The following is a 16,462-nucleotide window of genomic DNA, read 5'->3' as shown; positions in this document are numbered from 1 at the left end:
TGTGTGTGCTGGTTTATTTGGGTTTGCCGTCTGCTACTGCTGAATCCAACACTGATGAGTGATAAGAGTGAGCAAATAAGGGTTGTGTTGCAGGCCATTAAGCTAAAGCAGTGAACAGAAATGGATGCTGAAACACCACAAAACCAGGTCATCCCTGGGGTCAGCAACGCAATAAAGTAGTGCAAATGAATCTTCTAGTTGTCTTAATTTCTGATGTTCTTTATCAAGCAGATTGTTTAATTTGAGCAGAAAAGAGTGAATCCCTCTTATGTGTACAATAAGACTGCAGCACAATTTGTGGGCTATTTGGAGCGCTGAGTAAACTTGGCAGGATAAGAATATTTTTGCGTGTGTTGTAACGCCTCAACCAAACGTGAAAAATTCAGCTAAAATCAGCTTGCTGTGCATTCTCTCTGATAAATGAACGTTTATTGTGGAAGTTAGTGGAGCAGGGATTAGGACTGCTGCCAGTCAGCCAGGGTTTGGGTTTGATTGTGACTGGCCCGGTTGGATGCATCCTCAATGAGCTGAGCTAAAGCAGGAGGCCAGCAGGTCGTGAGTAACTAGTGGCATTTGGATCAAAACACATTCAGCATAATCACTTTAAATGCGCTCAAGGAGATCTGCAGAGGACTTTTTTCCCCAGGACAGGAAACTGCACTTTCTCTTTAAACGGTCAGAGCTTCAGGAAGAGGATTTTAGCCATTCATTGTAATGAGCTGACAAAAAAGGAAGAATGAACCAAATCATCCATTTATACAGAAGTTTAATTATGTTTCTTCAGCCGCAGATCATTTTCTAATTTCCCAAGTTAATATTATTTAAAGGAAGTAAAGTAGAAGACATTTTAAACCCTTTTTATTTCTAACAGGATGCTGAGGTTTGCTACACAGGATGCTTACAGCACAGTTGAAGTATTCTGGTCATACGTTAATATGATTCTGCTTCTCTGCCATACAAACAGTTTATGCACTATTCAGCCTCACAGTGATTGCTTCTTCATAACAGCAACACCGATGTATAGACGCTTCACACATCATGTGTCCTTGAACTTTTATTAGTTCCCCTCTTGTCAGAGTTTTTACAAAGCTGAATTGGATTTGGATTTTGTTGACTAAAGTCATCTTAGTTTAGGCTAAACTGGAGCTGCCACAGACTGACAGGAAGCACGTTAAAGGAAGGCATCGCATTGAATTTCTCTTTGTTTTCATAATGATTTGTAGTTAAAACTAGACTTGATGTAACAGTTTGTGTATCTGTATGTCGCTTATCAGTGCTTTTCACTATTTCTACTACTGGAAAGGGCCTGCTCAAGTGAGAGAGCTCAGTAAAATCAACAAATATGCAAAAAAACTTTTGCATTTCTTTCTATAAAATAGGCATATTTCCTTCTTTCAGTCTATTATTTGGTTTGTAAAATTGAAAATGGTGAAAAATGAAGTATTTCAGAGGTAAAATAAGGAATCACCTACTCATTATCACAAAACCTGCATGTTATGGTGAGGTGAAAAAGTCATTTCACCGGTACTCCCTAACTTTCTCGCTCATTTACATGTATATTGTGACTCATCGTCAGTAGCAATAGAATTCAAAATGCAGCCAAGCGCTTTGAAGTGTAATTGTGGAGCGCACACATGCACAGTAGTAGCAGTGTGCTGTCTTCAGAGCAGCAGCTTATCTCTTACATAATAATGGCCCAGTCCTGCCGGGATGAGAGCACCGGGTCTTGAGTTGTGGCGATCTGGGAAGATTGTTGCTCATCTCCCCCACAGGTCTGAACTCTGTGCGACCTTCTTGTCGTGTCTGTCACAGTGGGATCAGAATAAAGACACCTGCCGCCTTCTTCTGCCTGCACATCCACACAATTCGTGACAGCGTTGCCTCTCCCATCAGAAATACTCGCTGCTGGATAATGAGGCTGTCACACTCATCCTGCCTGTGCAGACAGGGGTCTGCAGGGAAGATGAATAAGTTAAAAGCTGTTGCAGAGCAAGAAGCACACTTTTACAACTGAGGCATGCACTGGTAGCATCCTTCGTTTCTTTTGAACAGTCCTCCGTGAACATCTGTTGGAGAGCTCGGAAACGTCGATTTCTTCTTCTAGGCAAAGTCACACATTTTCTTCTTTGTGGCTGTAACTACCCACCTACTTCATCTTGTGTTTACACCAAACAGAGATGCTCTGCTTTCGCTCCAAATATTAAAACAGGTGATTCAGGAAGCGACAAAATCAGCACGAGATGAGGGCAGATCAGTAACAGTTTAACTACTACATGGTATTGGATGTGTCTTTAACCCAATCTGCCTGTAGACAATTGACTAAGAAGTAAAAAAAGTATAACTTGATCTCAATGTGGCTAAAAATGGTTTTCATTACCAACAACTTGCTGTGCTAATTGTTTAGTTTGTAAATTCATGGAGAAAGCAGGTTTTTAGCTTCAAAGGGTAGAATCCTGACCATGACCATTAATTGCTTTTCTCATAAAATGGTAATGAAAAAAGAAATCAATAAATATTAATGTGGTTATTTGTGTGTCAGGCCTCTGTCCCACCAGGTCTGCTCAAATCCCTGTTTTTACTCTGCCCGTCTTTGACCATGTGGTGTTTGCTATTACAGCTTTCTGGTAGCTGCAGGAGTCAGAAGCATCTGCTCGCTCCAGATATGTGTCTTTACCAATTTATCTAACCTTTGTCATCATCTTTCTCTTTCCCCTGTGTTTGCTTTTGCCTGTCTAGACGTGCCGGCGGCGGAGCAGCCGGAGCTGTTCCTGAAGAAGCTGCAGCAGTGCTGTACTGTCTTTGACTTCATGGACACGCTGTCAGACCTCAAGATGAAGGAGTACAAGCGCTCCACGCTCAACGAGCTGGTGGACTACGTGACCGTAAGCCGGGGCTACCTGACAGAACAGGCCTACCCCGAGGTTGTGAAAATGGTAAGAAAGAATGAATCTGCCCATTCTGCGTAAACAGTAGATTTTCACTCTGTCTGTACAGAACACTGAAGTTCAGTTTTTTTGTTTTCGCCATGTCCACTCACAACTTTACACCATCTTCATCTCAAAGATGGAGGAAAGTTTGCAGTGATGGGTGTTGGTTTGTCTGCACAAAGCCCTTTTGTCAATTTTTGACCAATAAATCATTAAGCTGACCTTGAGCACCTTGTGGATGGAATCTAAATTTTAATGGACTGTTCGCCATTCATTCAAAACTTTACAATCTATCGTTTTTCACAGACTGCTACCAAAATTGTAACCTCTTTGGAGCAGGTACTAAAAACTGTAAATTTTTATTACATTTAATGAGGTAAAAATGTCTGTTTTTGTCAGTGGGGTCTGGAGATGTTTCCTGTCTTAGCGTGTCATCCCCATATCTAAAGAATTTTACTGTCTTTTGACACACGTGAAACATTAAGGTAGCATGCACCTTGAAATTTCGAGTCATTGATGGGGCAGTGCTGTGTGGCCCTTGTAGGTAGTGTTGGTGTGTAAAGCCAATGGTGCTGAAAATGAGTACTGACAGACATGTTTGCATAGTGTGCCTCCTTTGGGTCAAAGCTTACTTCTTAAAGAAAAGCTTCTTTGTAATAATTAGATTTCACTTTTCCCAGTCGTCTTTTTGTGCAGTCATGTTTTGTCTCACGGCTGGAAAATGTCGGCCCCCTGCAGCCCTCAGCACTGATGGTGTAAAGGTGTGAGTGGACATAGTGAAAATGTTCTGTTTAAATTTGTTACTTGTCATTATTCAGTGGGAGGAAACTGATTCAGCTTCAGTCTGATTCTTTAATTAGACTCACTAGAGCAGGCGGGTGGGTGTTGCTGTGTTCTTTTCTCAGGGAAGGAGTAGTTGTAGTTGTTTTTCGTTTTCTCTCTTGTAGGTCAGTCAAATTTATGAGCTATGTTAGTTCACTTTTAGTTCTGTTCTTTGATTTGGCAGCAGCCACAGACCCTATCCAGCCCCACGGGACGTCCATTTTTTGGGTTTAGTATGTAAAGTCTACTACTAAAGAATAAATAACTAATCCTGTGTGGTTGAAATGTTGCTTCCCTCTTTTCCTAGCTCAGCAGGGGCATAGCAGTGATTTTTGAGTGCTCTGTGTACAGACACATAGGAGATGAGCAGATACACAGGAGGAAAATAAGAGCAGAACAGGAGCTGGTGTGCATGTTGGCAGCTACGTACACTCAACAAAAATATAAACGCAACACCTTTGTTACTGCTCCCATTCCCCATGGGATGGACGTAGAGACCTAAAATTCATTCCAGATACACAATATAACCATCCCTCCCAAACAGTGGTCACAAATCAGTCCAAATGTGTGGTAGTGGGCACATCTGCTATATTGAGATAATCCATCCCACCTCACAGGTGTGCCACATCAGGATGCTGATCTGACATCATGAGTAGTGCACAGGTGTACCTCAGACTGCCCACAACAAAAGGCCACCCTGGAATGTGCAGTTTTTTGCGCTATTGGGGATCTGGGGACCCAGAACCGGTCAGTATCTGGTGTGACCACCATTTGCCTCATGCAGTGCAACACATCGTCGCATGGAGTCTATCAGATTGTCAATTGTGGCCTGTGGAATGTTGGTCCACTCCACTTCAATGGCTGTGCGAGGTTGTTGGATATTCGTGGGAACTGGTACACGCTGTCGTATACGCCGGTCAAGCACATCCCGAACATGCTCAATGGGTGACATGTCCGGTGAGTATGCTGGCCATGCAAGAACTGGGACATTCTCAGCTGCCATCTGCCCTGAACAATGTGAACCATGATTCATCCGTGAAGCGCACACCTCTCCAACGTGCCAGACGCCATCGAATGTGAGCATTTTCCCACACAAGTCTGTTACGGCGACGAGCTGGAGTCAGGTCAAGACCCCGATGAGGACGACGGGCATGCAGTTGAGCGTCCCTGAGATGGTTTCTGACAGTTTGTGCAGAAATTGTTTGGTTGTGCAAACCAATTGTTCCAGCAGCTGTCTGGGTGGCTGGTCTCAGACGATCTTGGAGGTGAACCTGCTGGATGTGGAGGTCCTGGGCTGGTGTGGTTACACGAGGTCTGCGGTTGTGAGGCCGGTTGGATGTGCTGCCATATCCTCTGAAACGCCTGTGGAGACGGCTTATGGTTGAGAAATGAACATTCAATGCACGGGCGACAGATCTGGTTGACATTCCTGCTGTCAGCATGCCAGTTGCACGCTCCCTCATTGCTTGTGGCATCTGTGGCATTTTGCTGTGAGACAAAACTGCACATTCCAGGGTGGCCTTTTGTTGTGGGCAGTCTGAGGTACACCTGTGCACTACTCATGATGTCAGATCAGCATCCTGATGTGGCACACCTGTGAGGTGGGATGGATTATCTCAATATAGCAGATGTGCCCACTACCACACATTTGGACTGATTTGTGACCACTGTTTGGGAGGGATGGTTATATTGTGTATCTGGAATGAATTTTAGGTCTCTACGTCCATCCCATGGGGAATGGGAGCAGTAACAAAGGTGTTGCGTTTATATTTTTGTTGAGTGTATGTTCAGCTAATGAACACAGACCCCACAATGAACAGAGGCCCTGAAGTACTCAAAGCTAATTTTTTTTTTTTAACCTAGTGCACCAAGTTGTTATTATGTTTAATTACTTGGAGCCTTCCACAGAGTATATCTTCAGGCCGTTGAGGACAGTCATAACTGAAGGTCTGCTGCAGTACATACAGGTACTGTAAAAGAAGCAGTCCTGTGCTGAGACAGAAAACATACTGGTCTAATGGACATTTAGAAAAACTGACACAGCACAATATTATTTTCAGAGGTTTCTGCCTGATGACAACTCTTTGATAAGAGTTAACAAAGTCGGTCTCATTAAGAAGAGACATACATGTGGACTAGAGCAGGGCGATATGGCCAAAAATATTTATCACGATATATATTTGAAAATTTGCGATAACGATATAACCGACGATATAATTGATGCGAGACAAAATACAACTCCACAACATTACTAGCGCAAAAAGACAACCTTCCATTTATTTTCACTTAAACAAGAAGCTGGTTTTATGTACATTAAAGCTTTATAAAAATGTAACAGTGCAAATGCAAATTCCTTGCTGAAAGTTTAACCAAAAGGCATTTCCAGTAGAAATGGGCTGACATATCCTGAGCATAACCATGTATAATATCCACTGAAGTTAAAAAGAGGTGCTTTGCAACATTAAACTGCAGTGTGCAGTACGTATTTTTCAGACCATAAGGTGCACGGGATTATAAGGCACATTAAGCGAAACAAAGCAGTCAGATAAATCAAACTTTATTAAACTCATTCTTCTTGCTTCCTCCATTTCTGTACCATTGATTCATTAATGTTGAATTCTCTGGCAGCTGCTCTATTCCCATGTTGTTGCAGTATATTAATGACTAACCTCGTATTGTGGATGGATTATCTCAGTTGTTTGGTCCGTTTACAGCATCCTGCTGTACGTTTGATTTTTTTCAGAAATCTCTCCGTCAGAACATGCTATATCATGTTTAGGTAACTAGCGAAACTAGCGAGCTAACTTCCGCTAGCTTCCTGCTAACTTCTAACTCCGTTAAATGTAATACATTTTGTTTTCATGGATGCCTGGAAGTTAAACTTTATAGTTACACCTAGTAAAGCAGCAATGCTGATCGTTTTATTAAAGATGAAAGAATTTAGACAGTTTTTAACTCTCAGTGATGCTGCAGTGTTCGTTTGACCAGAAGGATACGGAGTTTAGGACCAGATTACTCCCAGATTTAAGAGCATCTTAGTCCGACAATAACGACGGCCGCTTGCATGTTCTGCAAAAAAATGTGCTTTGTTGTGTATCTGACGGACAAACACCAAACCAGTTCCACATCACTGAAGTTGCACCATTTGTACAAACCAATTCTGGTTCATCTGTTTCACTCAACAATCGGCCATGTGCGTATGAAAACAAAGGCACTGCGCATGCGCGTTTTACTCCCATTCTATCGCGATATTTCATTTTCCTATCGTTGCCTAACATTATACCGGTATTACCGTGAACGGTATAATATGGCCCAGCCCTAATGTGGACAGCATTGTAAATCATTGTATTATTCTTAGTGAATCTAATGTATCACCTGCCACACACATCTGGACTGATGTGGTTTACACTAAACTCTGTTAGGTTTGCTTTGTATGTGGCTAAATGTACTGCTTCATGGTAGTTTTTGTTATCTAGTAGACTATGAACACATAATTAAGTACTCTAAAGCTGAAGTGTAGACATATGTAGATGCTGCAGTGAGGATTGTGAGACTTCTGACTTCTTGCCAGATTTAAAGCATGCTGGTCTGGTTAAAGATGCAGTGTTTGAAGATTGTTCAATGGAGAAATGCATCAGAATAGTTGACAAGGAGGTCCATGGTTGTGTGTAATAATTCCCCAAAAAATGTTTTGTTAAATTTTAACCCTGTCAATCCACTCGAAGAAAGTGTTCGAAGAAAAACTGAAGTACTGAAGCAGAGGCTCAAATATTAAGGCATGAATTGAAATGTGGTTTTGGAAAGTTGTTTAAACTGACACCTAGTTTCAGTTAAAATGTTTACGTGTACATAAGATTTAGACTTTAGACAAGAGGGAACAGTTCCCTGCATTGAAGCATCCCTCATGTAAACAGCAGTTATCATCTATATGTTGGGTCAGAACCCCAATTTCCAGTCACTGGAATGAAGTTCCCGCTTTCTTGTTCCAGGTGTCTCACAACATATTCCGGACCCTTCCGCCCAGTGACAGTAACGAGTTTGACCCTGAAGAGGATGAGCCCACACTTGAGGCCTCCTGGCCACACTTACAGGTAAAGTGTGTGTGTGTGTGTGTGTGTGTGTGTGTGTGTGTGTGTGTGTGTGTATGTGTGTGTGTGTGTGTGTGTATAATGACAACCCTTTAGGGGTACTTTGGTGTAATTTCTTTACTAACGTCTGCTAAGTTTGTCTATATACCCACATTTCTGTGCAGTTATCAGTGAGTTGCCAGGTAAAGCTCCTTAGAACAGGCTGAAGCAAGAGCAGTGGTGGGTAGAGTTCAGGAGGAAGTTAAGAGCAAAGTAGTACTGGAGAGTTATGGGAAAGATGGCCAACCAAAGGAGGCAGTCATTATGATACAGGTGTTTGATCTAGTTGGAGGAAGGGTGTCAAGGAGTCTTGAGATGTAAGGAGAAAATTTAGGAATCTAAAAGGAGGGAATATAGGGATGAGCAAACAATGCAGTGTTTAATAAGAAATGTGGCAACACGAGGAGGCGCTAAGCTGGGAAGGTTGTACCACAAGTTAAGGTGATGGAGAAGTGAAGAGAGTGTGCTGAAAAGCTGGAAGTAGAGAAGGTTGGACTATCCTGAGATAGGAAATCATAAAATGGAAGGAACTGGCTAGGATCAGGTGAGGATGGCAATAAGGCAGCAGGCCTGCAGAAAGTCTTTGTGGACCGTAGCTTTGCAGATAATGATGTGATTTGAAGTGAAAGTTGGCAGCAGGTAGAGGGGTGGAGGTGTGCCCTGGAAAGTCCACGTGTGGAGAAGGGTGTATGTGGCTGCCTACAAGAGCAAGACCAAATTGTACTGTTGTGTTTGAATACATAATACATGAAAGAGCTGTAGCACGCTAATTAGTGAGCTTTAGAGGTGTTTGCAGGCCTGTTGCTGAATCTCAAACAGAAGCAGGCTAGCAGTGCCCCCATGCTTCTAGTCTTATGATGGTTGTGAGAGTGGTTATTTCATTCTTATATGGAAAAATGGATGATGATATTTCCCAGAATATACATTTAAACTCCATTTAACTTAAATGGACTTTTTTTTCTCTACCTTGCTCATCCCAGATTACTCTGCTTTTTGTGACTTTTGAGCCGTTTCTCCCTTTAATCCAGTTCTGTTTGAGTATTTATGGGCTTAATTCAATGCACTAATATCTGAGAAGAAGCGATGAGCCTTTGGACTTTTCTATTCTTTTCCACCTGTTATCATGTGAAACAAAGTTTTGTTTGCGTCGGAGGTTAACATGAATTCTTTATCAACCGTGTTTCTTTCTCCAGTTGGTATACGAGTTCTTCATTCGGTTCTTGGAGAGTCAGGAATTCCAGCCCAGCATTGCCAAAAAGTACATAGACCAGAAGTTTGTCCTACAGGTGAGTTGTTGAGTCACCTTCAGAATTCTGCTTTTCTACTTCATCATCTTCTTTACTGTCAGTTTAGCGTTTTCGTATCTTTCTTTGCTTTTAAGGCACGTTGCTTTTTTCTGCCTTACTCCCTAAAATTGACTTTTCTCCCCCCTCACCTTGTGTCCAGCTCTTGGAGTTGTTTGACAGCGAGGACCCTCGGGAGAGAGACTATCTGAAGACAGTCTTGCATAGAATCTACGGCAAATTCCTGGGGCTGAGGGCTTTTATACGAAAACAGATCAATAATATTTTTCTACGGTGAGTAAACATGAATTCTTCAGATGCCTGGGCTGGAAAAAGCTTGTGTTTGTATGTGAGTGGAATTTTTTTCACGATAAGAAGGAAGCCACGGTAGAAAGTTGCCAGTCAACAGAGTGGAGCTAAAAATTCGAATAGACAAGGCTCACAAATAAAAGCAAAGAGCTGAATTCTTGATGTCTGCCGTGAGGGGATCAGATGGCTCTCTTATTCAGTAGAGAATATTTGCTGGCAGAGCTTTGCTCCACTTCTCACCTTATAGGGAAAGGTCACTGAAAATCAATACAGACTTGTTCTGAGCGATCTCCTTCATCTTATGATGTGTACCCTGTTCTCCTGGATGACGGTGCTGTTCAAGTGAAAATGATGTGAGCTGTAAGCTATGGTCTTGTCAGCTGAACACCTGTGGGAAATATGGACCAATGTCCTACGCCCTTTGCACACATGCACAGCAGCCCCGAGTTTTCGTAGACATCATCCAACAAATGCCAGAAAGCACAAATGTTGTTAAGCAGGCTGAGTCCTGCACCCTGCACCAAACTTCTGATTGGATCGTATGCAAGAATAGAGCAGCTAATTGTTCAGTGAAGTCATATGAGTGGGTCACATTTCCTCCATAAACCAAACATTTCTATTAGTGGAAACGCAGCTAAAGTGGACTGTCTCCTGCTGTGTGATGCATGTGAAAAATGACAACTCTGATTAGCGTCCCAACCTGATTTCTCCTGTTGGTGACATCACGTGGAAGTTTATGTCCTCTTCATCATCATCTCCTTCCCCTTTTTCGTCTTATAATAATTCTTGACCTTCTTCCTTGTTTTTCACCTCATTCTTCACTTTCATCACCTTTTTTCATCTTGTTTTTCTTCCTCCTCACCTCACCTTCCCTTCACCTTCCCTTTGATGTTCCTCTTCACTTTATTCTTCTACACCTTCTTTTTCACTCTTTTTCTGTTCTTTCTCACAATCATCCAAACTCCAAATTACAAAATATGTTTCAGAAGAACGAAGTTTATCCCTGCCATCTATAGAGTCAGTACCCAGGCACAATGACACTGTTGAAAGCCGATGACGGTTTTTCCTTTAATATAATTACATTTGTGTCAGTGTTCCTCAGAAGTTTGTAAAGGCCACAATAAAGAGAATATGGGACTCAAACGTGGAGAAACCCACCCCAGAATAAGTGATCATGGCACTGTGTGTCTGCTGAATGTGTAAATGAATAAAGTATGCGCTTACCCAAAAGAGCCAGTTATTGCAAACAAGCTTACACTGAGAGTTTACGGAGACTCTTCTGCTTCTGTTCTGATTATTTGTACAGCCAAAGGATGAGAAGGATGTTAGAAATATCTGTGGCTGTTGGTTCAAACCTGGATCTCCTCTTTGTGTGTGTGTGTGTGTGTGTGTGTGTGTGTGTGTGTGTGTGTGTGTTTTGTCATTATTTGTGTTAATTTACAAATTACCTGTTTTTTGCCATTCTTTGAGAGTTTTAGTGCTTGTGTCTTTTCATCGTGTGCCTTCTCTCATCTCCTCCTCGGTCTGCCTCCCTCGCTGTCTGTCTGCAGTTTTGTTTATGAGACGGAGCACTTCAACGGGGTGGCTGAGTTGCTGGAGATCCTGGGGAGGTATGTGGGGGGCCTCTGAGCCTCAGACACACATTTACATTCTGCTCTGTTATTGCTGATGCTTTTAGCCTGAGTGACTGAGACCTGAGAGCGACAGCAGAACTCAACTCAACTCTGCTATCTTGCTGTGGTTTTGTAGATGTAACAATGAGGATTTTTTTTTAACATCTTTAATTTAATCAGGCAAGCTGGAGTTAGTTTTTTTTTAAGATACCCAAGGAGGCTAAAGACATGGAACTAAAACGCTGAATGATTAGGTTCCATAAAAACAGGATTTTAACAGAGCAGAGTGAATTCCAGCAGCACGGTTTGACTTGGAGATGAGAAGTAAATTAATCCTCCTTTCAGCTTAACAGTCTTTTTAAGCAGTGAAGCAAGATAGAAAGTACATTGACTTTGTGATTCGAGTTGTTTGAGGTCAGACAGAGAAAAGGGCATTTTTCTGTAATACTTTATTTGTTAATAAAAATATTTTAATATCCAGATAACCTCCTTGGAACGTCTTCAGTGCTCTGGAACCTGCAGTGTTTTACACAGACATTACTTAACATTTGGGTGCCCACTCTGACCATTTTAAAAACATTTTGTAATCAGACTTTGAACTTAAATAAGAGGAAAGTTGGGAGAGGCAATCTCTAGCGTCAGCTCTTTTGAGTTTGCTTTTGTACCATTTTTCCACATCGTTCAGCCGCTTCTTCGGAGAAGATCTCATCCTGTGGTCACACTGATTGGACTGCAGCTAGCAACAGCAGTCTCTGTTCTCCTCTGGAGCTCCACTGTGAGCTGAGGGCCATTCTAACTAGAAACTGCAAAAAGTTGGAGAACTGGCTCATGTGACCTTTTGCCAAGGTCGTCGAGGTTGCATAACAACAAGGACTTCAGGGGTGCATTCACCACCTGCAGTCTGAGACAGTAGCTTTGGACTGCAATGAGACTCATTCAAAATAGAGCCAATTGAAATAATTGCAAAGAACGTAAAAAATAAAAGTATTATTTAGTAGCTCAGTTAGGAATGCATGCTTGTGTGTTTGTGCCACAAACAGAGGGTTAACCCGCGGAAAACACTGATATGTATATGACGTTAAGGTCGGCAGATAACAAATTACACGATGTGTTTCATGGAACATGATCCGCAGTCCGACCTCTGACAGTCATACATTTTTGTTGTTGACTATCAAAGCTTCAACTGATTGTCAGGGAGAGCCTGGACGAGCGTGACAAACCAATCAACCAACATTAGATGAAGTCAAACCAACTCCAGAAGAAACACTCCAACTATGGGAATGAGACGGGCTTCTCCTTGGAGAGCTTGCTGGCACATACATTCAATAACATCTCTGACATTTGTCTGGCACACAGCATAGACACGGAGCACTGTCGCTTAAACAAACACGAATCTGATACAACACAATGTAAAACAAACAGGATTGTTGTGATTTTTGTGAGGATCATCAGGTCTGTGTTTCTTCCCCAGGCCACATCACCCGTATAAACAGTGTTCTTTTGGTCTGCAGCTCATTGATCTTCCACTTGCTTTCATAGGGTCACAATAAAGTTCTTTTATGTGTTCTTGTTTAATTTATATTCACATTTTCCTCTTTGTCTCCTCCTTCTCTCTTCCAGTATAATCAATGGTTTTGCTCTGCCACTGAAAGCAGAGCATAAACAGTTTCTGGTCAAAGTGTTGATTCCCCTCCACACTGTCAGGAGTCTGTCCCTCTTCCATGCACAGGTAACAATAGTGTGTATAGAGTATGTGGGTAAAAGCTAATATCTGCCACCTTTAGATTTGGTGGAATCCCAGGCGTAGTTTATCCACAAACAGAACTTGGAACCTCGAAAAGTATCCTGTTTGCTTTTTAAGGTGTGCTTTCGTGCTATAGCTTATGTGTATCTTTGTGTGTTTTTATACACGGAAGGAATCTAAATGTGTAATAATATTATAGTTGACAGCAGCCGTGAAAATCAGCAGAAACACAGTGGTTTAAAAAGTAAAATCATTTGAAAGCTCTTTCACTGCTGTGTTTGTACGTCTGAGCTGCTCTTGTAAGCCTTGCTCGAGGCTTAATGTGATGTTAGTTTTAACCTCCGGATTCCTCTCCTCACAGTTGGCGTATTGCATTGTACAATTCCTAGAGAAAGACCCAACATTAACAGAACCAGTAAGTATCTATGCACAACTCCTCCTATCAGTCATCTTTGTGTGACATTCATTTTTCATTCCCCCTCCCAGTTTGTCATGAAAGTGTTTCACATCAACGACAGAGTCAGAAATGTAAAGAATGACATTACTGTTATTATTATTTCAACTCAAATACTTGTATTTAAGAAAAAAAGGGGGGGGGTGGGAAAAGGAGCCAACTGTATGAACTGTGGCATCTTCTCTCAGGTCATCAGAGGCTTACTGAAGTTCTGGCCAAAAACCTGCAGTCAAAAAGAGGTGAGGCTCATTTGTTGCTAAATGCAAAAAAACCCCAAAACAACAACAATAACAATCATCTTGTGTGTTGTTGATATTGTCCCTCTTCCACGGCACTGCAGGTGATGTTTCTAGGGGAGCTGGAGGAGATTCTGGACGTCATCGAACCCACACAGTTCGTCAAGATCCAGGAGCCGCTTTTCAAACAGATCTCCAGATGTGTCTCCAGCCCACATTTCCAGGTCAGCGATGACTCATTGTGACAATGCCTACGTTTCCTGTGGGGTGGGGGTGGCCTAATTTGTATCATGGGGGACATTTGTGCTTAAACAGTTATTGGTTATTAAAGAGTGACGAGTGGTTATTGGTGGCATGAAGACATGGCTCAGTTAGTGTGCGTCCGTCTCGTCCCAGGTTGCAGAGCGAGCTCTTTACTACTGGAACAACGAGTACATCATGAGTTTGATTGAGGAGAACTCCAGCGTCATCCTGCCCATCATGTTTGCCAGCCTCTACAGGATCTCCAAAGAGCACTGGAACCCGTGAGTAGCATGACTTCTGTGTAATAGATGAGGCTTAATGTTTTCACTTTCTACTGATGTTCATTAGGAAATGTATACTTCAAGACCTGAGTAGAGTCACACATACAACCCTCTGTACCCCAGCAGAATTGCATTACAATGGTCCACATTCTTGAGAAAAATCTGAATTCCGAACAGCTAAATATAGCTTAAAAAACTGATATCAATTGGGAATTAGTGTTAATTTGAAGATCACAAGTAGATTGTTGAAACTGCATATGATCATTTAAGTTACTAGTCACCTCAGGATTCCTCTCCTAAGGCAAAGTCAGGGCTCTAACACAGGAAAACATGCATGCACGTTCATTTATTCCTGATTTTCAGCAAATTAGACTTTAGCTGGCCAGTGGTGAAAATATAAATTACTGAAAAATACTTCATTATCGTGTACCTGTTTTTTGGTTGTTTTATTCCGAATTTATTGCCAAGTGTTGATATTATTCAGATACGTTTGTAGACACAACCAGTCATCGAAACATGCCAGCTGGCTGTGCCTGTTGTGGGGTGCATGGGGCACATATGGATCTTAAAGAGGGTTATACTCCAGTGCTAATAGGAACAGCATGTTCCTGTTTTTAAGAATAAATGTGGAATGTTTGGAAAAATCTACAAATGGGCTTGATTTTGATCTCAAATGGAAAAAAAATGTTTGTTAGTTTGCGAATCAGTTGGGCACACATCGCTGGATGTCTCCATAATTTATCTAAAAATGAAGGCTGGAAGCTCTGTGTCTGCCACCACAGAAGTCTGAAGGAGCAATAAAAATGTGCCGCTGTAAGTTGTCTTACTCTGTCTGTGCTTTTCCCCTCTCAGGGCAATCGTGGCGCTGGTATACAACGTACTGAAGGCCTTCATGGAGATGAACAGTACCTTATTTGATGAACTCACAGCCACTTACAAGTCGGACCGCCAGCGGTAAGAAGCTGCTCACATCAGCAGCAGCAGCAGGGGTGATGGGGACTCATGAATAATGTGATAGTTTGTGATGCCTCCAGGGAGCTGCTTAACACATTACAGGAACACACACAGTGCTACTATCACCCCACTGTGTCAGTCTCAGGATCAATATTAGATGTTGGTTAAAGAAAAGCCACACTGATAAATACTTTGAGTTAGAGCACCAGACTTCCGTTTAGAGTGACTGATTCAATAAAAACATTTCTTTATTTTTTTCACTTGGAGCTAATGCTTTTTTTGTGCTTAATGCTTATGTGTTTTTGTGTTCCAGTGAGAAGAAGAAGGAGAAGGAACGGGAGGAGCTGTGGAAGAAGCTGGAGGACCTGGAGCTGAAGCGGGGCCTTAGGAGCGACGGAATCATCCCAACTTAACAAAGACAGCGCCGCGCTCCCCTCTGTCCCTCCCCTGTCCTACTGCTCCTCTCCTCCTCCTCTCCCCATCCGACTCCCCGCTCCTCCTCTGCCCTGATCCCGACTCTCCTGCCCTCGACATTAGCCATGTCTGCCCAGAGCTCCTGATACAGGCTGTCGTCTCTGGATCGACACAGAGCGCTCGCTGGTTTCTTAATTTTCTTTCTTTCTTTTTTTTCTTATGCTTTTTTTTTTCCTCCTGTGTTTGTGCGACTTACTTTACAGTAGATTCATTACGTCTGTTTTCATTATTTCAACAGCACTGTAAATAATTGTTTTTTTTTCTTTTTTTCTCCCTTAAACTGATATTATTGCAAATGGAAAAACAAAACAGTAATAATAATAATAAAAAAGGAAGAAAAAAATAGAAAATGAGAAAATCACTTGTGTGGGAGGGGAATTTAAACAAGAAAAAAAACTTTTTGGACTGTAGGACATGGAATGAACCCTTGGAAAATATTAAAAAAAAAACACAAAAAAGAGAGGTTAGATTGATTTTAACTCTTCACCCCAGTCTTCTTCAGTGTAGTCCCATATGTCATTTTTATTTTCTTGGTTCTCCTCTTTGCTTTTCCTCTTGTTGCCTCCATCTTTCTGTTCCCTCTCGGTCTTACCAGGCCCCAAGTGAACCAATCACAGTCGCCCCATTCCATCCAAAGGACACCCCTAATCTCCCTGGCCTCACCAACCTGTCTGCGAATTCTGCTTCCTGTTTAAAACAGGCAATGAATCGAACAAACAAACACACATTAATCTGACAACAGGGCCTTTCACAGTGCACACAAACACACCACTGACTCTTTAAATGTGTTTACATGTGTGTCCATGCAAATCAGGAGAGTACATAACTACATAAATCCTGACTAAAACTGTCAAACTTGGGATTTGAAATGCTGAAAATTGAGCAGTAAGTGTAGGGTTCTTTTTTCCCCCCTTTACTTTGGCGCCCTCTGGTGGTAGTGCCAATACAGATGAATTTAAACGTGTGCAGTCATAAATGTTCCACACAGCAATAAC

General features: G+C 42.0%; 1 protein-coding gene across 3 annotated transcripts in view; it reads left to right on the top strand.

Moving 5' to 3' along the window:
- Nucleotides 1–16,104, top strand: part of ppp2r5eb (protein phosphatase 2, regulatory subunit B', epsilon isoform b) — a 54,631-nt gene extending 38,527 nt beyond the window's left edge. For all 3 annotated transcript variants that reach the window (XM_082517227.1, XM_082517228.1, XM_082517226.1), the window contains exons 3-14: nucleotides 2,737–2,933; nucleotides 7,739–7,840; nucleotides 9,070–9,162; nucleotides 9,323–9,453; nucleotides 11,019–11,078; nucleotides 12,702–12,810; nucleotides 13,187–13,240; nucleotides 13,468–13,518; nucleotides 13,620–13,739; nucleotides 13,912–14,039; nucleotides 14,892–14,993; nucleotides 15,307–16,104. In XM_082517227.1, coding sequence (XP_082373353.1) covers nucleotides 2,737–2,933; nucleotides 7,739–7,840; nucleotides 9,070–9,162; nucleotides 9,323–9,453; nucleotides 11,019–11,078; nucleotides 12,702–12,810; nucleotides 13,187–13,240; nucleotides 13,468–13,518; nucleotides 13,620–13,739; nucleotides 13,912–14,039; nucleotides 14,892–14,993; nucleotides 15,307–15,406 — 1,247 coding nt within the window. In that variant the 3' untranslated portion in view covers nucleotides 15,407–16,104. The remainder of the gene's footprint in view (nucleotides 1–2,736; nucleotides 2,934–7,738; nucleotides 7,841–9,069; nucleotides 9,163–9,322; nucleotides 9,454–11,018; nucleotides 11,079–12,701; nucleotides 12,811–13,186; nucleotides 13,241–13,467; nucleotides 13,519–13,619; nucleotides 13,740–13,911; nucleotides 14,040–14,891; nucleotides 14,994–15,306) is intronic.
- The last annotated feature ends 358 nt before the right edge of the window (nucleotides 16,105–16,462 follow it).

This window comes from Aulonocara stuartgranti (assembly GCF_965226115.1).
Source record: "Aulonocara stuartgranti genome assembly, chromosome: 19".
Classification (NCBI taxonomy): Eukaryota; Metazoa; Chordata; class Actinopteri; order Cichliformes; family Cichlidae; genus Aulonocara; species Aulonocara stuartgranti.
Note: the sequence above shows the minus strand (reverse complement) of the source record. Positions and strands in the feature narration are given on the sequence as shown.